Consider the following 27691-nt stretch of genomic DNA (forward strand, 5'->3'; position numbering starts at 1 on the left):
ATTTCTGGATCTAAACTCACACTCTTGCTCCCATCCTACAAGACCTGGCCCTCCCAGCTCTCCCTCCGTCCCAGATGGCACCATCACCCTATTACTCTTTGGATTAGTTGCCTAGGAGTGACTTGGCTGGTTACCACAAAGCTGGGGACTTAAAACAACAGAAATTCTATTCTTCCACCGCTCTGGAGACCCGAAGTCCAGCCAGGGGTCAGCAGGAACGGGCTCCCCGCCGAAGGCTCTGGGGAGACTCCTTTCTGGCCTCTTTCAGCTTTTGGTGGCTCCTTGTGGTCACGTGACTCCAGTCTCCCTCTGTCCCTTCACAACGCCTTCTCTGGTCCTTGTCTTCATTCTTTTGTCCCTTTTAAGGAGACGGATGGACAGGATCGTTGGCACTTAGGGCCCCCCTGGGTAATCCAGGTTGATCTCACCCGCAGATCCTCAACTCAATTATATCTGCAAAGACCCCTTTCTCTAAAATAGGTCCCATTCACCAATTCCCAATAGGTTAGGACGCAGATAGACATTTTCAGGGCCACCATTCAGTGTACGAATGCCATTGTGGAAACCTAGGTGTTACCCTGGACACCTCTTCCTCCTCCCTCCCTCTGAAGTCCACCACCGATTCAGGAGGACTTTTCTGCTCCATGACCCTTTGTCTTCGTTGCCAACACCCAGTCCAAGCCATCGGCGTTTCTCCCCTAACCTCCTCCCTGGTTTCCCTGCGTCCACCATGTTGTGGACTGAACCGTGGTCCCGCTCCCCAATTCGTATATTCAAGCTCTATCCCCCAGTGTTGGTGGCTTTGGGAGATGGAGACTTTCACGAGATAAAGTTAGATGAGGTCCCAAGGGTGGGGCCCTAATACGATAGGACTGCCATCCTTACAGGAAGAGATACCAGAGAGATCTCTCTCCACGCAGGGACAGTGGAAAGCCACGTGAGGACCCAGTGAAAAGCTGGCCGTGCGCAAGCCAGGAAGAGAGACCACTCCAGAATGTCCCCCTGATGGCACATAAATGTCTGTGGACACAGCCACCCAGCCTGTGCTGTTTTGTTCCAGGGGCCCAAGCAAACTCACGCACCTCGTATATGCTCCCTCCCACCCAGTCTCTCCATTGCAGCGGCAACCCGAGCTAGACGCAAATCTCAAACCTCTGCTTAAAGTCAGGCCTCCTTCCCTCCCTCCCTTCCTTGCCCAAATTGGTGCAGGCACTGTGCTGAGCACTAGGGAGCTGGCTCTGAGCAAAGCAGCCAAGGCCGCCTGATGGTCCTGTGTGAAGCATACGCCCGCCCTAGCTGCCTGTGGCTCTGAGGCTTGGACAGGGTCTGCGAAACCCAGTCTGGCCAGCCTCTCCCCTTGTTCTCTGCTCCTCTCCCCCCCCCCCCCCCCCCCCCCCCCCCCCCCCCCCCCACTTCTCGTAGACACCTGCGCCCCTCTCTTGCACAGCCTTCTCCGGTTCTTCCGGCATGGCTTCTCCACCCCTCCGGGGAGCTGTGGAGCTCTGTGGCTCCTCCTGCCCGGAAGGCTTCCCGTTTGCTTACTTAACTCTGGCTCCTCTGTCTGCTCTCGGCAGCTCTGTTACAGGCTCTCGGCAGCTGCCCGTCTCCCCTTGCAGCACTGATCACAGTGGCAATTAAATAATTAACCGTGCAGTGTGGTGTCGGTCTACACCACCAGCCTGAAAGCCCCATAAAGGCGGTGCCTGCTGTTGCCTCCTGATGCTTTCCCAGTGCTTAGCAAAGTCAGAACCTGGCAGGCACTTGTTACTTATTGTTACATGAACCAGCAAAGGAATGAAGTCGCAACTCTAATCCTGAGAAGCATCTCACATGCTTGAGATATTTTTGCTCCCAGTGTTCAGCTGGGGAAAAGGAAGGCGCGGTAAGGCCAGGTGACTGCCACGGGGTCACCCAGTTAGTAACAGTTGGACCTGAAATAGGAACCCACAGCTTCTCCGACTGCAAAGACAGGGCTCCTCAGAGCCGTGACTCAGACCCAGTTTGCTAACTTAAATGATGAGAGAATTCTTTTTTTTTTTTTTTTTTTCAACGTTTATTTATTTTTGGGACGGAGAGAGACAGAGCATGAACGGGGGAGGGGCAGAGAGAGAGGGAGACACAGAATCGGAAACAGGCTCCAGGCTCTGAGCCATCAGCCCAGAGCCTGACGCGGGGCTCGAACTCACGGACCACGAGATCGTGACCTGGCTGAAGTCGGACGCTTAACCGACTGCGCCACCCAGGCGCCCCAAATGATGAGAGAATTCTTAACAGAAAAGCGGAAGCGTCCCAAATAGAAATTCATTAGGGAATAATTTCTTTTATCAAAATAATTATTGCAGGGAACAGGAGAATGGATAAACAGTCTGTGATATATTCATATGATGGAATGCTACTAGCACAAACAAGAAATGAACTAAAAAATGCTATTGCATTAGTGAATTGCAAAAACATTGTACTGAGCCAAAGAAGCCAGGCGGACAAGAGCACACGCTTGGAGAATTCCATTTAAGTGAAATTCTAGAATAGGCAAAATCGTCTATGGTGAAAAACACCAGGTCAGCGGTTGCCTGTGGGGTGAGAGTGGGAGAGGGCAGGAGGGAACTTTCTGGGGTGGTGGCAATTTTCTGTATCTCAGTAGAAGTTTCAGTTACCCGGGCGTGTATGTATTTGTTCAAACTGCACACGCAAGCTTGGGATTTGTTAATTTCTCTGTTTGCAAACTTTATCTCAAAAAAGGAAACCCTTAAGCAAATGTTAAATTCTAGTTAATGATATGCACGCCAAAGGGTGGAGGGTACTAACGTCTGCATCTTGAAAACTCATCAAAAATAAGATGGGTTGGGGCACCTGGGTGGCTCAGTCAGTTGAGTGCGACTTCGGCTCAGGTCATGATCTCGCTGTCCCTGAGTTCGAGCCCCGCGTCGGGCTCTGTGCCAACAGCTCGGAGCCCGGAGCCTGCTTTGGATTCTGTGTCTCCCTCTCTCTCTGCCCCTCCCCTACTCGTGCTCTCTTTCTCTCTCTCTCTCTCTCTGTCAAAAATAAATAAACATTAAAGAAAAATTTAAAAACCTCCGATTCTTGATTTTGGCTCAGGTCATGATCTCTCGGTTGTGGGATCGAGTCCTGTCCTGTGTTGGGCTCTATGCTGAGTGTGGAGCCTGCTTGGGATTCTCTCTCTCTCTCTCTCTCTCTCTCTCTCTCTCTCTCCTTCTGCCCCTCTTCCCCACTTTTGCTCTCTCTCTTTCTAAAAATAATAGAGAAAGAAATGGATTCCTATTTTTTAAAAAAGGAATAAAAGCAATGAAAACGAAACCCCAGGCTTATGTTTCAAACTGGATCAAGCTACTTTCTAGGAGCACCTCATGCTGACACTGTCCTCTTGGTGGTAAATTCAAGACCGCCCTCTCAGGGGCTGCAGGGGGTGAGGAGCCTGGATGGCCCCGACGAGGCAGCTCTGATGCCAGATGCATTCGCCTCCCCATCCTGTCCCCACCACTGACCGGTTACGTGCCCCTGGGTGCATCACCAGACCTCTCCCGGCCTCAGCTTCCTTATCTGTAAAATGGAGCAGGTAAGGTCTAGCTGACTGCGTGCATACTGGGATTACCGATTATGACCTTATTGAGTCAGCTACCACCTCCGTGCACATCCGTCCCTCCTGTCGGTTCCAAGGTGGGGTCTCCTTGTCCTGTTGCCCCGTTTACTAGCAGCTTTTGACCTTGCTGATCAGGCCTCCTCCTTGAAATACTCTCTTCCCTCAGCCACAGAGCCCAGCCTCCCTGGCTTCTCACAGCCTCCTTTGCTGGATCTCTGTCATCTTTCCAACACGTGGTCCAGGGCTCAGTCTTTAGCCTTCTTCGCCCCTGGCCCTACACCCAACCCTACGTGTGATTTCATTTTAATCTGTTCAGGTCTTTTTTTTTTAATTGAGGTAAACTTGATATATAGCATTATGTGAGTTCTGTGTGTATGCCATAATAATTCAATATTTGTATACACTACTAAGTGATCACGCTAAATCTAGTAACCAACTGTCACCTTACAACTGACCCCCTTTGCCCTTTCTGCCCACCTCCCGCCCCCCTACCCTTCTGATACCCACCAGTCTGTTCTCTGTGTCTATGAGTCTTGTTTTGTCTGTTCCTTTTTGTTTTTCAGATTCTACATATAAGTGAAATCATACAGTATCTGTCCTTCTTTGTCTGACGTATTTCACTTAGCGTAAGACCCTTGAAAGGACTCTATTCAACACCCTCCCCTCCGCCATGTTCGCAAGCAAAACTCACACGTGTCTGCACTTGGTCCTAACTCTGTTTTTCCAAGGTCACGGTCCGTCACATTCTCAGAAAGTGGACCCCGACTGCAAAACGTATTCTTCTCTAGCCTGACCACACCTGTGTCCCAGACAGGCGCTACACGGAGCCCCTTCAAAACCTGTCCACCCATGTTGTTCTAAATGGCAAGGTTTTCTCCTTGTTCATGGCTGAGTAGTATTCCATTGTACATAGGTACACATCTTCTTTTGCAGCCATCCATCAGTGGACACTTTGGATGTTTCCACATCTCAGTTCTTATGGGTAATCTGCAGCGAACATGGGGGGGGAGCAGACATCTTTTTGTTTTTTATTTTATTTTTAATTTTTTAATATTTATTTATGAGACAGAGAGAGAGAGAGACAGAGGGTGAGCAGGGGAGGGGCAGAGAGAGGGAGACGCAGAATCCGAAGCAGGCTCCAGACTCAGCTGTCAGCACAGAGCCCGACGTGGGGCTCAAACTCGTGAAATGCGAGATCGTGAGCTGAGCCGAAGCTGGATGCTTAACTGACTGAGCCACCCAGGCGCCCTGAGCAGACATCGTTTTGAACTCGTGCTTATGTTTTCTTGGGATAAATACCCAGAAGCGGAACAGCTGGATCATATGGTAGGTGTATTCTTCGATCTTTTGGGAGCCTCCATTCTGTTTTCTGCCGTGGCTGCACCAACTTACGTCCCCGCCAACAGGGCACGAGGGCTCCCTTTTCTCCACATCCTTGCCAGCACTGTTCTTTCTTGTCTTTTCGAGACCAGCCATTCTGACAGGTGCAAGATGAAACCTCCTGGACATTTTCACTCGCGTTTCCCTGTTGACGAGTGATGTCGAACATTTTTTCATGTGCCTCAGGGCTGTCCGTATCTTCTTTGGAAAAATGTCCATATAGATCCTCTGCCCGTTTTCAGTCAGATTGTTTGTAGGGTTTTGTGCTGTTGAGCTGTTTGACTTCCTTCTCTGTTTTAGCTTCTTCGCCTCTTATTGGATGTATGATTTGCAAATAGTTTCTCCCGTTCGGGAGGTCGTGTTTTCATCTTGTTGAGGGTTCCTCTTGCTGTGCAGAAGCTTTTGAGTTTGATATGATCCCACTTGCTAATTTCTGCTTTTGTTACCTCTGCTTTTGGAGTCAAACCTAAAAATTCAATGCCAAGGCTGATGTCAAGGGACTTACTGCCTATGTTTTCTTCTAGGAGTTTTATGGTGTCGGATCTTACGTTGAAGTCTTTAATCCATTTTGAGTTAAATTTTTTTTAAGTTTATTGATTTACTAAGAGACACAGAGAGAGAGAGAGAGAGAGAGAGAAAGAGAGAGAGATCTGGGAGGGGCAGAGAGAGGGAGAGAGAGAATCCCAACCAGGCCCCACACTGCTAGCACAGAGCCCAACGCGGGGCTCAAACCCATGAATTGTGAGATCATGACCTGAGCCAAGGTTGGACACCTAACCAACTGAGCCACCCAGACACCCCACTACTTTTTAAACCTTCATTCTGTCTTTATAAGTGGTTTATACCTTTAATGTATGTTCACCTTTACCAGTGAGATTTTTACTTTCATGTTTTCTTCTTATTAGTTACTCGTTTTCTTTTCTGCTTAAAAAAAGTCTCTTTAACATTTCTTATAAGGCCGGTGTGGTGGTGATGAACTCCTTTAGCTTTTGCTTGTCTGAAAAACTCTTTATCTCTCCTTCAATTCTGAATGATAGTCTTGCTGATTAGAATATTCTTGGTTAGAAGTTTTGTTTTCTTCCCTTTCAGAATTTTGAATATATCATGCCACTCCCTTCTGACCTGCAAAGTTTCTACTGAAAAGTCAGCTATTACGAGTTTTATGGTGATCCCATTGTATGTAACAAGTTGTTTTTCTCTTGCTGCTTTCAAAGTTCTCTTTCATTTTTAACATTTTAATTATAATGTGTTTTGGTGTGGACCTCTTTGAATTCATCTTATTTGTAACTCTCTTTGCTTCCTGGACCTGGATGTCTGTTTCCTTCCCCAGGTTAGGGAAGTTTTCAGCCATTATTTCTTAAAGTAACTTTTCTGCCCCTTTCTCTCTCTTCTCCTCCTGGGACCCCTATGACGTAAATGTTATTCTGCTTGATGGTGTCCCATCGCTCTCTCCAGCTCTCTTTACTTTTAAAAATTCTTTTTCTTTTTGCTGCTCTGTTTGGGTGAGTTCCACTGCCCTGTCTTCCAGGTTGCTGATCTGTTCTTCTGCTTCATCTAGTCTGCTTTTGAACCCCTCTAGTGTATTTTTCATTTCAGTTACTGTATTTCTTAGCTTTGTGACTTCTCTTTGGTACTTTCTTGTATTTCCTGCCCCTTTGTTGTGCTCTCACTGTTCATCTGTCTTGCTGAGTGCAGTGAGCATATTTATGACTGTTATTTTGAACTGTTTAAAAAAATTTTTTTTAATGTTTTATTATTTTTGAGAGAGAGAGAGAGACAGAGTGTGAAGGGGTAAGGACAGAGAGAGAGGGAGACACAGAATCCAAAGCAGGCTCCAGGCTCTGAGCTGTCAGCACAGAGCCTGACGCGGGGCTCAAACTCACGGACCGCGAGATCATGACCTGAGCCGAAGTCGGACGCTTAACCGACTGAGCCACCTAGGCACCCCAGTTATTTTGAACTCTTTATCATACATTTTACTTACCTCTGTTTTATTAAGATTTTTTTTCCCCTGAGATTTTGTCTTTTTCTTTTGCTTGGAACATATTCCTTTGTTTTCTCATCTTGCTTGGCTCCCTCTCTTTCTGTGAGTTGGCGCACACACAGCTTCCCCTCCCAACCTTGAAGGAGTGGCCCTGTGTAGAAGAGGACCCTTATCTTTCAAACTTGCCCTAGCTCTTGGTTGTCCCTCGCGCTCGTTAAGGTCAAAGTAGCCTGACTTACCCGTGACAGGTTCCAGGTGTTGAGCGTGTGCCAAGTGTGTTCCAGATGGAGTGATCTCGGCACCTAGTTCCAGGCTGATTGGAAGCCAGGTTCTCAGGCAGCAGCTTTTAACATACGTAGGTAGGTACAGTCCTATGGAACTGCAGTTGTAGACCCTGTTGACCTCTGGACCAGGAGATCTGGAGGTGTTCCCTGGATGACAGGTGAAAGAATCAAGGCTTCGGATAAGTGTATAACCTCGCTTCTGGGAGGTACCTTCAAGCTGTGGCCACGCCAAGAGAGACTGTGAAGATGATGTCTTTCCGCCTGCATTCCCTGAGAGTATCTTTGTAGCCGCCGCTAAAGGTGTGGCACACCTAAAGCCTATCCCTTAGCCTGAAGTTCCAGGACACGTAAATGGGCCTTTTTCACAGGCAGAATGGGTGTGTGTTTCAGGCTCTGTCTGTGCGCTGAGTGCCCGGGTATGCTCTGAACCGTCCTTCTGATTGTTGCAGTCCCATGGGGCCCAGGAACACAAGCGCCTCTGGCCACCAGAGACAGGCGATCAGGAGGTGTTTCCTGAGTGCACACTTTCCCACCAGCTTTAGCAAGGCTGCTGGAGAGTGTCGAGGGCGGGGCGTGTGTCCACAGCTTTATTTGATGCAACTCGTGAGTGCTGGGACAGTGCAAGCTCTTGGCTTCGGTGGCTTGGGAAAGAGCCCCGGGGGCAGGGCACACCCATGGTCAAGCCAAATTCTTGATTCTTCCCCACCAGCTCCGCCTTCAAGTCTTCCTCTCCCAGGTGCTCAAGCCAAAACCCTTGGAATCACCTTTGACTTCTTTTCCTCTTCCGTAGCTAATCCAGCAACAAACCTGTCGCTTCCACTTTGGAAATCTATTCACAGCGGGGCCACTCCTGTCCACCCTGAGAGTTAGCGCTAAAGTCGTCACCTGGACTGTTGCCTTTGCTGCCTCGGTGGCATCTGGGCGTCCCCCATCTTTCCTCCTCAATTCTATTTTCCCCACAGTAGCCAGAACTGTTCTAAAGGAAAAAAAAAAAAATCAAGACCCTCCTCAGCTCAACACTCTCTAGTGGTGCCAGAAGAAAGTTCTATGTCTATGTCCTTCCTACAAGGCCTATGACCTCTCTGAGCTCATGTCCCGCCTCTCTCCCCTTTGCTCATTCTACACCATACCTACTGAGTTCCCCGCTTCCCTCCCACATACCACGCACACCGTCCCCTTTCCCGATGGCATTTCTTCCACACGGATTGTTCTCTCTCTGTGGCTTGATCTCTCCCTTCCTTTAGGTTACCATCAGGGGACACCCTATCCTAAAGAGTGTACTCCTCTGTCTGAAATAGTACCCTTCTTCACTTTCTACCCATTTAGCCTGCTTTATTTTTCTCCTAAGCGCTTCTCATAGCTTTATATTGTGTATTTAGTTGTGCATTTTTTAATTCTCTTCCCACTTGAACGTGAGCCCTTTGAGAGGATAGACTTTCTCTATTTTACCCACCATTGTATCCCCAGGACCCCCAAACAGAGCCTGGCACACAGCAGGCTTGGCAGTAAAAGGTTCATAGGTTGGATGAACCAGTGAGCAAACACATGGCTCAGTGCTGGCCTAGAAAATGCTCCCACAACCTGACTTCCGTTGCCGTAATTATGGGCCTTTATGGACAAATAGGACAGAATTAAGGGGCGAAGACCTGCTTCTGGTCCCAAAGCTGAGACCTGAGTGGAAAAAAACCCCTTTATCCCTTGGGCGGTTTCATCGTGGGGGTGAGTCAGAAGTTGTTTTGCAGACCTGGAGGCTGGAGGGTCACATGCCCCCAGACATTACTGCCCCTTCCTGCTGAATAGTTTTGTCCTCCTGCCCACGCCCCTTCCTCACTTGGCTCCCTGTTTCTGCCTGGGGAGCATTTTTTTGAAATGACCCTGACACGCCATCACTCAGTGCCTGTGCCCCAGGGCACAGGGCTTTCCACCGGCTGCAAGAGAGCACCCCTATGCATTTCAGCAGAGTCTGTTAAAAGGCATCCAGCACAAGTCTGCTGGGCGTGCTCTGGAATTAGCTCAGCTTGGATGGCGGCCGGCTGGCCAGCCGTTCTTATCTCTGCAGACAAATAGAGACGGCCCTGCCTGCCACCTGCAGGAAGTGGTGCTTTTGATCTCTGTGGGGAAACCTGCCTTATAGCTCTTAAAAATTGAATTATGTTCTGTGTAAATGTGTTTTTAAGACCTCATAGTCTACGGAAAGAAGCAGGATTCACTTATCAGAAAGGAGATTTGAAGTTACTACAATCAAACAATTATGGAGTGATTTCTTGGTTGATGACGCAGTACTTGTGTGTTAGATAAAGTCCAAATACCTGATAGAAAGCAGCCAGACCAAGAGGGGAGGTTGAGAAACACAGGCATACAGGGGGGCTGGGTGGGGAGATGGAGGAGGAGGGAGGGAGAGGGAGAGTGGGAGAGGGAGGGGAGGGAGTGAGGGAGAGAGTTAACCCTTCACATTTGGGGAAGAGTAATCCCAAGAGTTCAAGCCCATGACTGGCGTGGGAAGTACGTGGCTTCCGTGCCTAGTTGGTGAGCTGGCAGCTAGGGGCAGAGTTAATCTTGCTCCCTCCTTCCTTGATTCTTTGTCCTTTGCGTCCAGCCTATCTGGGAAGAACATAATTGGCTAGAGAGGCTTTGGCAGCAGCCCGACCCAGCTACCAAGCAGCAGCCTGGGATGGACAGAAAGTTGGGTCCCCTCGCGAGTGACCGGTGTTTCCCCTGAAATCTCAGAGGCGACTTGACTTGTCTACAGAGTGCGTGGAGGGCAGAGTCCCTCTGGAAGCCTATCTCCCACATGCCCTAGCTTCCCTCCCCCTGCCCACAAACAGACACACTTGAGATTTTTCAAACCACACTCCCTGTGGGGGAAGGAGAGAAGGGGCGATTCTCCAGGGACCACTGTCCGGGGTGGGGGGCACGGAAGGGGATCAGGTGGCTGGGACTCCAGGTGCATCACCCCACACCCCATCTCCAATCAGAGAAGCTCCGTTTGGCTTTGTTTTCCATACCGTGGATCTGTAGAATATATTAACTGAAAAAAGAGGTGTGCAGCAAATGCAGATTTAGGGTACGTTAGAAAGGGCAGTTGGTACGGACAGACTGAAAACCGGAGTGCCTCAGAACACAGATTCTGGAACAGCGCTCCGTGGGTTCAAATCCCAGCTAAGCCCCATACTACTTTTACTTCCTGGTCTGTAAAGCGGCTATAGGAAAACAGAAGGACCCCATGGCGCTGGGAGTATTAAATGAGGGGACATATGGAAAGCATTTAGAAAAGGCACATTCCATGGCAGACACTCAATAAACGGGAGCTGCTTTGAAGTCTAGGTGGGGAACCCACGTTCGATTAAGCAGCTGTTGCTTTGCTTATCATTTGGGAAATCAGAAAGCCCTTTGACGATGAGTTCTTCTCCCTACCCAAACACTTCACTCTTTAGTATTGATGCCTGGCCAAGTTAATGAAGGCATTGTACCGAGTTAGCCCTTGTGGTTGGAGGAGAGACAAAACACTGTGTAGGCTCAAGAAGTAAGTAAGCCGGGGGTGGGGTGGTTATCGTGAGAATGGCACAGGCGCCAAGAGAAGACAGAAATCTCAGAACGGGACCAGGGTGGGCTCCTGAACCCGGGACCCAGGATGGTAGGATTCCCAGAGCCCGGAGATGGAAATGAGTCTGGGATCCACATCAGCTTCGGGGCTGGGTTTGGCAGTAACGGCCCATCGTTAATGTGGGTTCAGCTACTTCAGTGTCCATTCATTCTCACGCCCCTCGCTGGCTTACTCAGCTGCTCTGTTTCTTCTCTGTATCACCCTGCCGATCGATCTCCCGACCCCCACCTCCCTCTCCTTGTTTTGCTCTCGTCCCGTAGCTGATACAGCACCGTCACCCTGGTGGGTTCTGGAGAGAGCACAACTGACTGGTCCAGCTCCCTCTACTGGCCTAGACTCTGGTCTATGGAGCTTGCCAGCCCAGGATTGGCTCTTCGTGGGTCACCTGATCACCACTGTCCAATCAACTTTGGCGGCGCTGGGATTTTGGGAGGGGGGTTGTTGAGGAACGGAGGATGGAAAGGTCACCCAGAACCAAACCTGCAGGGGGGGCAATCGGGAGGGCTGTTGGTAGGGGGGGGGGGGGGCGGGGGGAGGGCACTTGTCCCAAGACCATCCTTATGGCAGGCCCCCGAGACTGACTTCCCTACTGCCGAATTGCCTTCATTATTAAGAACAGTGAAGTGGGAAGGTCTGCCGGTCTCCCTCTAGGGAGGGATCCCTGTTTGAATTTCTTCTGCAACCAAGGCACCTCCACTCAATGGGCAACCTCATTACTTCATTTCAAGCCAAGTGCTCTGGAGGAAATAAACAGCCCTGAGGGTGGGGTTTGCAAACCCAGACACCCGATGGCTCAGGGAGGCAGAGCTCTGGTTTCTTCCCTGATGTGGAAGGAAACCAACTTATCCAAGACAAATCTCTGAGGAAGCAGAATTCCCAAGTCTTTGCAGCAGCTGCATTTTGTTTCTGTTTATTCTTGACTGCCTCAATTTAGGTAGTGTGGGACAAGAATGAAATAAACCGAAAGGTTTATTTGACCTCAGGGTACCCAAAATTGCATCAGTGGATTCCATAAATAACGAGATGGCCCAAAGTTGATCTGATGGGCAACTCCTCATTTCCGCTTTGCATCTTCTTGCTCCCTGCTTGGAAATACCAGCCTGGGACTGCAGCAAACACTCAGAGGTGCTGTCATCCGCCTCTCACCCCAAAAGAAGGGCAGAAGAAGAGGGTGCATTCAGCAGAAGGCAACAGATAGTTTTTGAGCATCTCCTGGGTATCAGGCACTGGAGGTAGACTGGTGTAGCGAACAAGACAGAGAAAAGACCCCGTCCTGGAGGGGAAAACAGGCAACATGATGAGTAAGAGAAACAGATGGTTTCTGTACGTCACTGCAAGGACTTTGGCTTGACTCTGAATGAGACCGGAAGTCACAGGAGGGTTTGGGGCAAAGGACTGATGTGGTTGGACTTCCATTTTAAGAGTCACTCAGGGGGCGCCTGGGTGGCTCAGTTGGTTAAGCGTCCACTTCAGCTCAGGTCATGATCTCACGGCTTGTGAGTTTGAGCCCCGCGTCAGGCTCAGTGCTGACAGCTTGGAGCCTGGAGCCTCTTTGGATTCTGTGTCCCTCTCTCGCTCAGCCCCTTACCTACTCATGCTCTGTCTCTTTCTCTCTCTCTCTCTTAAGAATAAATAAAACATTAAAAAAAAAAAAAAAAGAGTCACTCAGGCTGCTGTGTTGAGAATAGACTGTCCCATCCTGCTGGCGGCAGTGACCGTCGAGAGCCTATGCCAATAATCCAGGCAGAGGTCTATCTTTAGGTATGCTGTTACATCATCACCTGGACATGAGGTGTTCACAAACAAAAATCCCTTATTTCCCAAGCTGTCAAGCCAGAAGAGGAACCGTCTCCCCGCTCATATCCTCACGATTAGATTCACTGGTATAAAATCAGAACTCTTGGCCCCCTCAGCTGCCCTGGGGAGAGGTGGAAGTAAGCAGGAAGGGGACGAGAGCAGTGGAGTAAGAAGGTACTTACCTCCTCTAGTCTCAACATAGCTGGTGGGAGGACTCTTAAAATGGGAGTCAGGTCATGGCAGTCCTTTGCCTGAAACCTTCCAGAGGCTTCCTATTGACTCAGAGTCAAGCCAAAGTCCTTCATTTCAGACACAAATCACCGAAGTTCCAGAGAATTCTGGAGGAGAATACTCTTCCTGCATCTACAAGTTCCCTTTTCACTAGTTGGGTCTCATGGTGATCGAGTAATGGTCAGTGTCCGTCCACACAGCTAACCCTCACTCTTTCCCGGTGGCTGGCTGACCTTGGAGTGGGGTGCTGAGGCCAGCTAACTTTTGAGGAGAATGTCTGAAATGACTCAACTATAGGATTTCAAAACTGAAAGAGACATAACCTAGCCCATCCCCAGCCCCCAACTCATTCTACAAATGGAGAAACCAAGACCTAAAAGGAGGAAGTGCCCTGTGCACTGAATGACTTCATTCAGTGACGGGGTGGCCGCTGGACCTCCTCTGGACACGATGGCCCAGCTCCGTGCCAAAAACTTCTCGAGATAGGACAGGCACCTGTCTTCCCCATGAATCCCATCTGCCTCACAAACTCCCTTCTCTGAGTGAGAACCATAATGCTGTCCTCAAGAGCGGATTCATTCTTCCCCCTACCCATGTGTCCATCCATCTATCCATCATTCATTTCTAGTGGGTCTTCATATCTTCCTTTCCCTTCCCTTTCAACACTGGGATTTTCCTGTATTTCATTTATTCTCCAGTCTCCCCATGGGGCTTGGGTAGGATTGACCCCACCCCCAGCTCCACCCATGCCCTTGACCACAGGGATGGGTTCAGAGAAAGGAATGTCCCCTCCCTCCAAAACATATGCTACTGTTATTGGAAGTGACTTGCTTTCTTCTCCTGGACTGTATGGCGATGGTGTGAGGCCATGACATGTTGTCCCCAGAGTTTCTGGGCCACCACGAGGAGCCTAAAGATGACACTAGCACCACACAAGACAGGAGAAAGAGACATAAAGACCAAGGTTGATTAGGTCCTGGATGAGTTACTGGATCAAGTCTCATTTGAAGTTAGAATTATTTTTGAATATCCAAGATTTTTTAGCTAAATCATTCTTTTTTTTTTGCTTTAGCCGGTTGTAATTGGGTGCTTAATTGGGTACTTTAATTATGTTGCTTGCAACCCAGGGAATCCTGACTGGCACACCGTTTCACCAGCTAACATTTATGGAGTGATTGCCATGTGCTAGCTCTCTGTTCAGTGAGTACCAGTGAGCCTGGTGGAGTCTGGTGTGCTGGAGAGCAAAATTTCCCCCTCCCAGAATGTATCTTTTTGGCAGGTGGAGTTTTTAAGGCTATTTTGAAGAAACAGAAAACTCGATAGGCGTTTCTTTCTCCCTCCCCCTAATTGCCTAAAAGAATTTGGATAGAAGACATGCTCCCGGAAGGGTGCTATCACTATAGAATATACTAGAATAGAATATGAACTAGGTATTGCAGGGAGGAGCCTAGCAAGGCTGGTTTGATCAAAATCCCATGTCCCAGTGTTTCTGGATGGCCCAGCAGACATTTGTTTACCAAACATTCATTTTTTTCCATTCTTTCTGTGAATAGCCTTTCTTGCCTTTGTAGTCCCAGACCCCTGCCCCCTTCTCCTTAGTCCAGAATGACATATACCCCTCATTTTGAGTGTCTTTGGAATCTCTAATGTGTATATGGATTCCCTGTATGTACATCAATACATTTTTATTTTCTTTGGTTAATCTATTCTCCTGTCAATTCTTAGACCAGCCAGAAGAATCTGGAGGGGTAGAGGAAAATTTTTCCTCCCTGATGGATGCTGTCCACAGGGAGCAGACAGTCATGGGAAAGGCAGATAATTATATAAGCAATTATAATGAAGCATGGCCATCCTGTTGTTAAAAAACCAAACAAACAAAAAACCAGGGTGGATGGTGTGATCAGCCCTATTTTTTTTTTTTTAAATGGTATTTTCAGATCTTTATGTGTGCGTCTGCATAGAAAATATGTTAGGGGCGCCTGGGTGGCTCAGTCGGTTAAGCGTCCGACTTCGGCTTGGGTGACGATCTCACGGTCCGTGAGTTCGAGCCCCGCGTCGGGCTCTGTGCTGACAGCTCAGAGCCTGGAGCCTGCTTCCGATTCTGTGTCTCCCTCTCTCTCTGACCCTGCCCGCTCATGCTCTGTCTCTCTCTGTCTCAAAAATAAATAAACATTAAAAAAAATTTTTTAATAAAAAAAAAAAAAGAAAATATGTTAGAGAGGTATGATCATCGAGTGCTGTGGCAATACAATCTGTCTCCTTCTGTACCCTTTGCTTTTTCTCCCCGCCAACGAACCTTAATTACTCTAATAACCAAGATGGGAAGTGCTATTAGAATCAAGATGGTAAGCATAATAATAAATAAATAAATGTTATGCTGGGAGAGGTGCCAGACGCCCTTAGAACACTGAGCAGGGACTTGCCTTAGGCAGCAAGCAGCATAACTATGCAGGGAGCCCTAGAGAAGGCTCAGTGAGGCTCTTTTGTGTACAGAGACCTGCCTGCCTCTGCCTATAGGAGCTGACCCTCTGCAAAGTCCTGGGAGCGCGAGCCGGCCAGGGAACCCAGCCCCCGCCCCCTCCTCAGGCTGTCTGCATTGTGGGTCCCCTGGTCTGGCCAGGAAGGGCCTTTCCCCAGCTCCGGTTCCTGCCTTGCCCAGCCGAGAGCTGATTACTGGAAACACAAGATGCTTCCCTCTCAGGTCTCCAGAAGCTGAACATTAAGAAACCATTGCAAATAGAGCAATTACTCAGAATGAACATTAGTGTCCTATTAAAAAGAGGCAGCTGGCATGGCTGTAACCTCTAATTCAACAGCATTTCCTGAGAACCACGTTAATGCGATTGGAGCTAATTCCTTCCTCGCTGCCCTGGGGGTCCTGTCCAGGCTCCTGGCTCTCAGTCTCTGCAGATGCACAGGAATCCTTCACTCCTTTTCCTGGCGGGAGTGGCCTGGAGGCCCAGGCCAGGCAGGAAGCAGGCAGCGAACTGCTGTTGATTGTCCACTCCAATGCTTGACATTGGGCTAGGGGCTGAGGGGTGGGGCTTGGGGGGGAGGGGACCTATGCTTATTAAGTCTCAGTAAGCGCCTTTGAGGCATTTGACATGTGTCTAAAGAGTTGGGACAGGGGTGCCTGGGTGGCTCAGTCAGGTAAGCGTCTGACTTCGGCTCAGGTCATGATCTCACAGTTAGTGGGTTCGAGCCCCATGTCGGGCTCTGTGCCGACAGCTCAGAGCTTGGAACCTGCTTCAGATTCTATGTCTCCCTCTCTCTCTGCCCCTCCTCTGCTCATTCTCTCTCTCTCTCTCTCTCTCTCTCAAAATTAAATAAACATTAAAAAAAAAAATTAAAAATGCTGGGACAACTGTGCTAAGGAACGAAAGATTTGAAGAACCGAATGAGACCGAACATATGTGCTCATCAGGCTATCCATTCTGGGTGTTGGGGATGAGCTGTGAATAAGACACCTGCTGAGTGCAGGGTGCCGGTGAGAGAATAAAAGGGGAGTGGGGTGGGCACTGACCCAGCCTGGGGTTCCTGGAAAGGCTTACTGGACAAGAGGAGATCCGAACAATGAGCCAGGGATTAACAAAGAGAAGGAGGAGCCTAGTAGGCAGAAGTTGTTGGATTGGTTCTTCCTTTGGGGTGGGGGCTGTCCTGTGTGATGTAGGATGGTTAAGTAGTGTCCTGGGCCTTTACCCACTAGATAATAGTAGCACCTCCTAGTCATGACAATCAAAAATGTCCCCAGAGGTGGCTAAATGTCCCCCCCCCCCCCCCAAGGGAGGGCAGAGAGGCAAATATTCCTGAAATCAGAATTCCTGATTTCAGTGGTTCTAAAAAGCAGAGCGTTTCTCTGCTTCCCTTGGGGACTTCACACCAAAGAACAAATGCCACCAAACGTCTCCCAGCGTCTCTGAGCTGGTGGCCTTGCCATCATCATCTTGCCTCACCGGACAGGATGGAGTGCCCATCCCTCTCTCTCCCCTCGAGGGAGGGACCGGCGGCCATTGTTTCTTTCCAGGGCATCCCAGGCATCTCACTTTCCCCACTTTCCCAGATCGACAGCCTGACTGTGTGTGTGTGGGGGGGGGGGGCGGGCGGGGAGAAAGCCCTCAGTTAGTGCAGGTGATGATCCAGGGGAGGCCTAATCTGGTCCCACCACAAACTCCTGGAGCGGAGAGCAGACACAGGCTCCTGAGCTCTGGTGAGCACAGCCCCTTCCCCTAGGTGCTTAGAGAGATGGTTCCCTAGCAACTGCACAGGTACCTGCATCCCTGGGGGAGGTGCGGGGGGGGGGGGGGGTGGCACACAAAGGGCAGAGGAAACAAAGGGTCTTTCCACGCTCACTGTGGGGCACTGTGCGTGTTTGCTCCAGGGAGCTGTGGGCCCCCCTGCTGGCCCTCCTGGCTGGGAGACAGCCATCTGCTTCTGCCCTTCCCACTGGGGCTGTTCCCTGCAGAGGCCCTGAGAAAGGAGCCTGGGGAGCTGTCCTGGGTCCTCTCAGGAAGAGCTACAAGATTTAAATCCACCCACTCGCTCACTCAGTGGGTATATTTTGTGCCTCTATCTACCATGTATGTTTATCACGCAACTAATATGTGTACGTCTCTGGAAATACCAAGGTGGTTGACACAGGAATCTAACATGCCGTGCAGCAGTGTGGAGTTTAACACACAGATCTTGGGGCACTTGGGGGGCTCAGTCAGTTAAGCGTCTGACTCTTGATCTCGGCTCAGGTCATGATCTCATGGTCAGTGAGACTGAACCGTGCGTCGGGCTCTGCATTGACAGGGTAGAGTCTGCCTGGGATTCTGTCCCTCTCCTGCTTGTGTGCTCTCTCTCTCTCTCTCTCAAAATAAATAAATAAACTTTAAAGAAAAAATAAAACACTCACGGGAAAGCTAAAGGGCGTTGTGAATATCCCATAAAATACGAGCACACGGGAGGAATCGCCAGGCAGTCTGTGGTGCAGGCAGGTGGAGCGGGGGGGGGGGGGGTGGCCTGTAGGGTGTCGTCACATGTGGGAGACATTTGGCAGCCTTGCAGTCCAGTACAGAGCAATGTCCCATTTTACAGATGAGGAGAGTGGCGGTCAGGGAAGTGACCGACGTCCCCAAACACATGTCTGCTGTGAACGGCATTGAGGGCTTTGACAAGTCAAGGATTTGTCCGTGTCTTCTATCAGCCCCGCTGGCTGCTTCCAGATTACTCCCAGACCCCAGCCAGAGAATGTGCCCCCCCCCGCACCCACCCCCCCCCCCCCCCCCCGGCGGGCACCAGGGCTGAAACTGGGACTTGGAACTTGGGACTGACCTGACTGTTCAGGCCATCTGATGTGTTGTGTTTCCCGATAGTGGCACTCCGGGACCCACCTAAGGGACTGGCAAGTTTGTGGCTGGGTGCAGCTGGGCGAGGCGGGGTGAGGGCAGGTGAGTCACCTTGGGCAAAGAAACTCATCCCAGAATGATCTGTTTGGGGACACGGACCGGTAGCTTCCTTTCTGACTCTGTCCGTCCCTATACATCAGCTGCACCTGAGGACATTATGCGTCTCTTCCCGAGGGGCTGGCCAGCGAGGCCAGCTGTGTTTCTCCCACCACCTCAGAGCTAACAGACCATGCACGGCTCTGGCTCAGGCAGTTTCCTTCCACACAGAATGCAAATGGCATTTGCACTGCCGGCTCTTCTGAGGCACCTGGTGTGTCCTCCCTTTTGGCCCCATTTGGGCCCCAGTGAGAGGGGAAGGTCGAATGGACCTTGTCCAAGCAGTGGGGGCCTCCTCACCACCCCCCCCCCCCCCCGCCCTGTGCTGGGTGGCCCCACCAGGGGATCCTTCAAAAGTCCAGCAAAGGGCCTTTTAAGAGGAGTGAACAGTGGTGAAACCGTTTTTTTTTTTTTTTTCCAATTTTTTTAATGTTTATTTATTTTTGAGAGAGAGACAGCATAAGCAGGGGAGGGGCAGAAGGGAGGGAGGGAGGCACAGAATCCAAAGCAGGCTCCAGGCTCTGAACTGTCAGCACAGAGTCCGACGCGGGGCTCGAACTCAGGAACCACGAGATCATGACCTGAGCCGAAGTCAGACGTTCAACCGACTGAGCCACACAAACACCCTGGTGAAGCCACTTTCTTAACCATGGAGCAAACACGTTGTAATTAAATCGCAAAGAGCAAAATCTCTGGCTCACTCTTGGAATCCAGCAGAAAGTATGGCCGGGAGGAAAATTTACCCCGGGGAAAATCCAAGTAATACATATTGTGTAGTTTAGAGTATGAGTGGAGGGGGCGGGGGACAAGGCAAGGAGGGTTGTCTTTGCCTCCAGCTACCTCCCCACGCCCCCATTCCCCAGCCAGGTGTCTTGCAGAGGAAAGACTCAGGAATTCTCACCTCCCTGGGCTGTGTTTATTTGCAACTTGGTGTAATTGTTGGTCTCAGTTGGGCTGATCTTCCTCTAAAAGGAGGAATTACGGGAGTTAAGGTGGGGAAGGGGTGGAGAAACCATTGAAGGGAGCTGTCCTGACAGCTCAGAGCCTGGAGCCTGCTTCGGACTCTGCGTCTCCCTCTCTCTCTGCCCCTCCCCTGCTCGTGCTCTGTCTCTCTTCTGTCTCTCAAAAATTAATAAACGTTAAAAAAAGACTTAAAATACAGATGCTAGGCCCCATCCCCAGGTGCTGATCCAGTGTAGACAGGGGAGGGGCTGAAAAAGTTCGAGTCTAATGGCTTCCCAGGTGATAACGGCCACACTCTGAAACCTACTGCAATAAAGCAGAACTTCTCAACCTGGGCACTGTTGATATTTTAGGCTGGATGATTCTTTGTTGTTGCGGGGGAGAGGGGGCTCTCACATGCACTGTCTCCAGACATTGCCACGTGTCCCGTGGGGGACACCATCACCTGGGTTGGGAACCACTGCTCTAGACGCTGCCCGGGGGGTGGGGGTTGGGGGGGGATTCTGTGGGAGACTTGGCAGGTCCACTAACCCTACTTTGCAGCCCACTAACTATTTTGATTTTTATTTTTGAGAGAAATCGAGAGCTCAAGTGAGAGAGGGGCAGAGAGAGGGAGGGAGAGAGAGTTCGGACCCCGACACGGGGCTCAAACTCACAAACCTCCAGATTGTGACCTGAGCCGAAGTCAGATGCTTAACCGACTGAGCCACCCAGGCGCCCCCTCACCAACTGTTTTGATACCTAAAGACCTGTTGGAACATGGCCCAGCCCATTCTTCGGCTTGCTGTGTAAGCTGCTTTCTTGCTAGAAGAGCAAAGTTGAGTAGTTCTGGTTCTCGAAATCTGAAACATTTGCTATGTGGCCTTCGACAGGAAACGTTTGCTGACCTCTGTCCAGACCCTTGAAGGGGCCTGTTGGACTGCATGGGGGTGGGATACCCCAGGCCTGTGCTTCCCACCCCCCCCCCCCCCCCCACTCCCCGGCCCCCTGCCCTGCCGGATGTTAAAGAGGCAGGGCCGGAGGCGAAGGGGGCTTCTGGGCTGCAGCTGGATAAGGGGGTTTCTGCTCAGAGCTCCTGGTCTTGGGCTTTCCTGCCCCTGCCAGCCAGGCACCGAGGCCCCGGGCAAGCTGGGGGCCGGGCTGGGGAATTTTCCACTGCTGTGTAATGATTCGTGACCAAACTGTGCTTGTCTCACCCGGACCAGACCTGGCTTCTGCTCATCCACCAAGTAAACGGGAGCCCTGCCCACAGCCCCGAGGGAAGGGACCAGGAAGGCAGATTCTGGGGTCACCAGGCCACGCACTGCTGTGCGTACTCAGCATCTGGGTCTGGTGCTTCGGTGGGAGAGGGACATGGGAGCCACCGCTGGGCAGGAGGAAGGATCCCTCATTCGCTGTTCACTTGGTTCCTGCAGGGCCCGCGGAGTGTGAGGCACCCTATGGAGGACACAGTGAATACACTGTGCTTGCCTGGAGGAGACAGTAAAGCAGGACCCTCGGGAAGCCCAGGGGCGGTGGGAGCACAGAGGAGCCAATTAACACAGTCCCTGGCGGGGCCAGAGAGGGCTCTGAGAAAAGACCCCCGGTACCTGTTTATGAGCCCTGCCTCTACTCGGCCCGAGGTGGCAGCTTCCGTCCCTGTGCCTGGTCCCCCTCCTCCCCCTTTCTCCTGACCGTCACAGCCTCTCTGTCCCGTCTGTAAAGGGCGGTGGTAGCTCGGAATGCGGACGGTTCCGGTGGATCGCTCTGTGTGGGGGCGGTTCGGGACCATTCCGAGTCTCATCTCCAACCTTTCCTGCCTGCCCTAGCGCCAAGCTGAGCCCCAGGCTCCCAGCAGGTGGAGGGACGGGTGGCATCCTAACACCAGTGGAGACGAAGGGCTCAGGGAGATGTTCTTTACATCCGATCAGGACTTCGCAGTTTGCAACGCCTTTGAGACGGTGGCGCCTGAATGCCGCGGACATTGGGAGACCCGCAGAGTGGGTGCCATTTAGCAGTCAGAGCTCTTTGGTGGTAAGCAACTGAAAACGGCTTTGGCTAGCCTAACCAAAAAGGACAGGGACAGGGAGCTCACTGATTTAGCCGGAAACCGCAGGACCGGCCTTCTGAAAGGGCCCTCCAGAGCAGGAACGTGACTCTGTCCAGGGCGGCCCTACAGAGTGAACGGTCCTGCGTGCCTCTGCCCGCAGCTGCGATCCCGGGGACAGTGTCCGATGACTTAGCTTAGGGCAGGTGGCTCACGTCTCAGGCTAACCCTCGTCAGGTTCCACAGGCCTCCCTGATCAGAGTGTCCAGCCCTTAGCTCATTTTCTGCATCTGGTCTGCTTCCACTGAGAGCCAAATCGGCATCTCCCCGCTGTCCCCCAGCTCGGGTAATGGCACCATCGTCCTCCTACTCACCCACCTGGCAACGGGTAGCCTGTCCTCTTCTTGGTCAGGCCTCCAGCTGGCGCTGGCTTTCCTGATCTTGCCTGGAACTTCTCCTCTCTGTTCTGGTGAGCACCGCTGAGGTTTGGGCCCTTAGCATCTTTCCTATAGATGGGCCTCAGGCTTGTCCCGAAGGGTCTCTCCTCCGCTCTTGTCCACATGCAACCAGCAGCAGAGGGGTCTTTGACGATACTGCATATCAAGTCATATAGCATTCTTTTTATTTTTTATTTTAGAGTGAGAGAGAGAGAGAGAGAAAGGGCAAGGGGGGAAGGGCAGAGACAGAGAATCCCAAGCAGGCTCCACACTCAGTGTGGAACCTGACCTGGGGCTCGATCCCACGACCCTGGGATCATGACCTGAGCCAGAATCAAGAGTCGAATGTTCAGCCAGCTGAGCCTCCCGGGCGCCCCGATCATACCATTCTTTTTAAAAAGCTTCAAACCACGTTTCTGCCCACGACCGTGGATTTTAAACTTCTGTACCTTGACCTACAGTAAGACATTTATTTTACTGGGACGCCTGGGTGGCTCAGTCGCTTAAGCATCTGACTCTTGATTTCAGCTCAGGTCATGATCTCATGGTTTGTGGGTTTGAGCTCCACATCAGGCTCTGTGCTGACAGCTCGGAGCCTGCTTGGGATTCTCTCTCCACACCACTACCCTCCCCGCCCCCCCCCCCCGCCCCTCCCCTCCTCACGCTTTCTCTCTGTCTCTCAAAATAAATGAACTTTAAAAAAATTTTTTATTTTACATTGCAATTGATCTTATAACACACTTATTTCTGTAAGTGAAGCAGAGTTTCCAAGAATTGATACTTAACCTGAGTTTCTCTTCTACATCACGTTTTAAAACTTCTGGCCACGACCCACTAAACTGATTGCATGACCCAGGAGTGAGCCGTGATCTGTTTGAAAACACTGGCTGAAAGAGAAAGCAGGACCCCCTTGGATTGGCTTGGACGGCCGCTGGCTAACCCAGACCCTGCCCACCCCCCAGGCCTCACCCTGTTCTGGCTTCCTGTCAGTCTCTGTTTCTTTGAGTTCCTTTATGCCTCCATGCTGGGCCTCACTGCAGTGCTTTGGGCTCATCCCATACCCTCTGCCCGAATTGTCCTCCTCCTCCTCCTCACCTCCCCCACCCCACCTCATTCTTCAAGACTCCGTTTTTCCCTGTGGGTTAGATCCAAGCCTCCTCTGTGCCCTCAGAGCAACTTGGGCAAGGTACTGGCATCTGCTTGGGTGTCTATGCGAGTTTGGGGACCACCTGCCTCAGTGTCATGTGTATTTCTAGACCCCATCATCGGCGGGTGGGGTCCAGGTCTTTAAAGAGTGGCGAATGTGCAAGTTTGCTTACCTGCCCCGGTTGGTTCTTACGCACGATAAAGTCAGTATTTGACATTGGCCGGTCTGCAGGCTCGCGGTTCCTCCAGGCTACAGGCAGTCTCACCCTGTGGTAATGGCTGTCCGGGATCTCACCCCTATGTTTGGGGGGCTCCCTGCCATAGTGTCCTGGTGGGAGACAAAGCCCACAGAAGCTGCAAGGTCTCAACTGTCCTCCCAGCCCCCTGGCAGCCGGGACTTGGCAAGTGGCTTTGATTCAACCAACCAGTCCCACCCACCTGGGACTCTGAATCAGGAGCTGGTGACCCAGAGAAGCAGGGAGGGGGCAGAATGCATTTAGGCAATGGCACCTGCAGGAGGCCAGCCGGGAGCCCAGTATGTGGGGGACAGAAGCCACACGACCGGCTCTTTGGCATGATTTTGGTCGGGCCTGCCTTTTAGCCGCCCATTTCCCAGAACCTGACTCTCGAGTGTTTGTGGCCGTTGTGGCACCCACGCGATATCCTCCCAATTAATTACTTTTTTCTCCTTGTATCGACCTGGGTTGACTTCTTCTCCCACTTGCACGCACGAACCCTCCCAGACGCTCCGGGCCCCTCGCAAGCAGGAAGTGCTCACTGGCACAATGGACCCACCCCTCTGGGCTCAAAGCTGTTGTCCCCTCTTCTCCGTCATGCCCACGCCTGGTCCTCACCCTGAACACCTAGCAGCCAGCTCCTGACCTTGGCCAGCTCTCTAGCCAGTGAGGCCTGACGTGGGCAGAGACACGGCTGTGTTTCTTCCTTAGGGACACAGAGTGAATGCCAGTAGTCCTCGGCGATGGCCCGTGATTAGGGGCGTGACCAGGGCGCAGGCTGGTGTGGGGGGCGGGGGGGAGTGCTGGTCTCACTGGGCCACGGGTAACGGATTCAAGCTTTCACTGTTCTCACGCGAAGCACAGAAAAGCAGCAACTAGAATGTTCTCTGGCATGGGCTTGCTAACAAAGTGTATCCAGCAGTCCCTGGGGGTAGGGATTCTGGTGGGGAAAACACCTGTTTTCTGATGATCATCTTCCCACTTCTAAAGACCCCAACCAGCCAGCTGAGGTCAGTGAATAAGGCTTAGGGGTTGGTCAGGGGTGTCCCGGGGGGGCTCTGTCGGTTGAGCGTCCGACTTCGGCTCAGGTCACGATCTCGCTCGGTTTGTGAGTTCGAGCCCCGCGTCGGGCTCTGTGCTGACAGCCCAGCGCCTGAAGCCTCCTTCAGATTCTGTGCCTCCCTCTCTCTGCCCCACCCCTGCTCATGCTCTGTCTCTCTCTGTCTCTCAATAATAAATAAACGTTAAAAAAATTAAAAAAAAAAAAAAAAGACTTAGGGGTTGGTCAGAAAGACAAAGCCAGTGGGGCTGACGAGCCTAGGACACAGCTGCACAATGTCCTGTGGTCATAATGGAGGGTGGTGGAGTGATGAGGACGGGAATAGCATTAACCCTGCCTGTCAGGCTCTGGCAGGAAATGGAAAGCACCCTCAAGTGGAGCTACCGAACAGACCTTAGTAAAGATTGTAGAGACCTTCACCAAGATGTGGGCCACAGCCAGAGAAGCCAGTGAGAGGCGACGTCGTTGGGGAAGCAACAGGACAAAGAAGGGCAAGGAGAGGGCTCTGCGACTAGAAGCCGGAGACGGTGGTGCTGGGAGAGCCGCCCGGAGGGCTGGGCCCTGGCCTCCAGCAGAGGGACTCCGCATGGCGACCAGGCAGGGAGGAAGCTACCTCTCTCTCCCCCTGCCCTCCAGCTTCCTGTCGGCACTTCTCGGCGCCTGAACCCAACTGGAAGCCAGGGGGCAAGACAAGGGGGTCCTTGATGTGTCCGTGGGGATCTTGCTTCTGGAGGACAGAGTGGGGTGGAAGAGAGAGGACAGTGGATGTCACGCACATAAATAACAGACAGAGCAGGGGCGCCTGGGTGGCGCAGTCGGTTAAGCGTCCGACTTCAGCCAGGTCACGATCTCGCGGTCCGTGAGTTCGAGCCCCGCGTCGGGCTCTGGGCTGATGGCTCGGAGCCTGGAGCCTGTTTCCGATTCTGTGTCTCCCTCTCTCTCTGCCCCTCCCCCATTCATGCTCTGTCTCTCTCTGTCCCAAAAATAAATAAACGTTGAAAAAAAAAATTAAAAAAAAAAAACAAAAAAACAGACAGAGCAGCTCAGGTAATTCTCAGGAGAGGCTTGGGTCCTGCCATCACCCCACTGTCCAGAGAGGTAACGTGACGTTCAGCAACTCGTCCAGTATCGGCGTGAGGGTAGCTGCAGTTCAGACCCAGGCCGTACAAAGCCAGACTCTGTGCCCTGAACCGCCAGACCGAGCCACCCAATAAGGGAGCCTCTAGCTACACCTGGCTATTTAAATATAGATTGGTTGATATTAAACAACATCCAGACCCACGGATTTCCCCTTGAGCCACATTTCAAACGGCTCACTCCCTACGTGGGGCTGGTGGCTGCTGTAGAGGACAGCAGAGATAGAGAACACGTCCAGCCTCTACATTCTGTGGGAGAGCCCCCCAGTCGACCTGGACATGTCGATCTGCACCGTTTCAGCCCCCTAGTCCCTCACAAAACACACTCCGTCGGTAGCTCTGGTGTCCCCGGGCTGAAAAGGACGCTGGAGATTTCATGGACCTTTGATGGCTGCCCAATGGATAATGTAGCCTCAAGCACAGCTCAAAAGAGATAAATCTGAGGTCGTTTTATAAAGGCCGAGCCCTTTTTCGCATTCCAAGCTCCCTCTGCTGTCCTGCCCTCTCCCGTCGAAAGAGCAAGGACACCCCATAGTAAGCAGCAGCCCTTCTATCAAAAGAGACAGGAGGAATGGCTGGCGTATCAGGCAATCTCCTCTCCACCCCGTTTCCGAGATACTTGTCCTCGGGGCTTGTGAGATGCTGGTTTCCCAGCGATAGATAATACAGCATCTTCCCACCAGCTCCCCGGAGACCGTTCACTGGATTTAACGATCCCCAAATCTTGACATCGATACGTTATCTCCTAAATGCCTCGCGTTTGTAGATGAGATAAATCCGACCTGCCAAGTAGGCCAAAGGTGAAGCCTGGCTCCGTCTAGACTGCCGGGACATCTTAAAAGGGAATGTGGGTCAGTGTCAGACGACCCTCCCTCCTCCGAAAGAGATGCGGGGGGTCTCAGTAATCTATCAAAGCACTTTCTGGGAGAAGAAGCAAAAAAGCTAGAAGTCCAAACCTGTAACTCGACATGCCAGCACACACGAGAGCTAGCATTTTCATGAGCATCCTCGCACATGCGCTCCGTCACGCGCCCCCACCATCCTAATCGTGGAACAGGACTCGTTGAAACAGGACTGGAAGCTTCCAGTCTTTCCTGATCCTGGCCCCTGGTTTTCTCCCGTGCTACTGGTCCCCCACACCCCCTCCACGGGCAGCTGCTGAATCTGCTCAGGGAACCCCTTGGACTTGGAGAAGGTGGCCAGTTTGGAAAATACTGTCAGGGCGCCTGGGTGGCTCAGTCGGTTAAGCGTCCAACTTTGGCTCAGGTCATGATCTTGTGGTTTCTGAGTTCGAGCCCCACGTCAGGCTCTGTGCTGACAGCATGGAGCCTGCTTGGGATTCCCTCTCTCTCTGCCCCCTTTCCCCTCCCACCCTCACACGTGCTCTCTCTCTCTCTCTCTCTCAAAAATAAATTTAAAAGAAAGAAAGAAAGAAAAAGAAAATGCTGTCTATGTGTCCCTCTAACAGACTCCCCCGTGTTTACCTTAATGCATATGGCATCATTAACGAAACCAACAGCGTCCTGCTCTGTAAGTCATCTTGATGATACATTTTGTACACATTTGTGGTTTTTTTCCTGGATAAAATTTATGGAAGTAGAATGTTTGGGCTAAAAATGTGCCAGGTTTTAACACCAAATTCTCCTTCAAAAAGATAATAACTACAGGGGCGCCTGGGTGGCTCAGTCGGTTGAGCGTCCGACTTCGGCTCAGGTCATGATCTCGCAGTTCATGAGTTCAAGCCCCGCATCGGGCTCTGGGCTGACGGCTCAGAGCCTGGAGCCTGCTTCGGATTCTGTGTCTCCCTTTCTCTCTGCCCCTCCCCCGCTCATGCTGTCTTTCTCTCTCTCTGTCAAAAATAAATAAATACTAAAAAAAAATTTTTTTAAAAGATAATAACCACATAAATTCCCATCTTCAGAAACAGGTTCTGTACATTCTCTTCGTAACTGGATATTACTATTTAAAACCAATTTTTGTCAATGCAAAGTTACCTTGTAGTTGTTTTATTTTACTTTTTTTTTTTTTTTTTTTTTTGGTTACTAAAAAAATAGACATTTTACAGTTTGCCAACTGCTCGCCTTTCTTCTTTTGTGTATCTCCTTTGCAATTCATACACTGTGTTTTTTATTTTTCCTCCCCTGGGACAGTGGTCTTTTAGTATCTATTTTTGAACTTTATTTATAATGTAGGGTCATTAATCCTGTGTATATCAGAATGAATGCAGACTGTGGTATATTCACATCTCTTCTATGCGTCATACAGAATATGTAACATTGAATGTTACCGTTTATTTATAGCGTTTTTGATTCACAGAGTCTGA

At 51.1% G+C, this 27691-nt stretch overlaps 1 protein-coding gene across 2 annotated transcripts in view; it reads left to right on the forward strand.

Moving 5' to 3' along the window:
* Nucleotides 1-27691, forward strand: part of ADPRM (ADP-ribose/CDP-alcohol diphosphatase, manganese dependent) — a 293792-nt gene that overhangs the window by 34034 nt on the left and 232067 nt on the right. The window contains exon 5 of one of the 2 annotated variants that reach the window (XM_045487387.1): nucleotides 921-1014. The exons of the other annotated variant lie outside the window; for it this stretch is intronic. Within the exon in view, the coding sequence (XP_045343343.1) occupies nucleotides 921-952 (32 nt within the window). The 3' untranslated portion in view covers nucleotides 953-1014. Of the gene's footprint in view, nucleotides 1-920; nucleotides 1015-27691 lie in introns of those variants that run through there. 2 annotated transcript variants of the gene reach the window in all.

The sequence above is a fragment of the Leopardus geoffroyi genome, chromosome E1, assembly GCF_018350155.1.
Source record: "Leopardus geoffroyi isolate Oge1 chromosome E1, O.geoffroyi_Oge1_pat1.0, whole genome shotgun sequence".
Classification (NCBI taxonomy): domain Eukaryota; kingdom Metazoa; phylum Chordata; class Mammalia; order Carnivora; family Felidae; genus Leopardus; species Leopardus geoffroyi.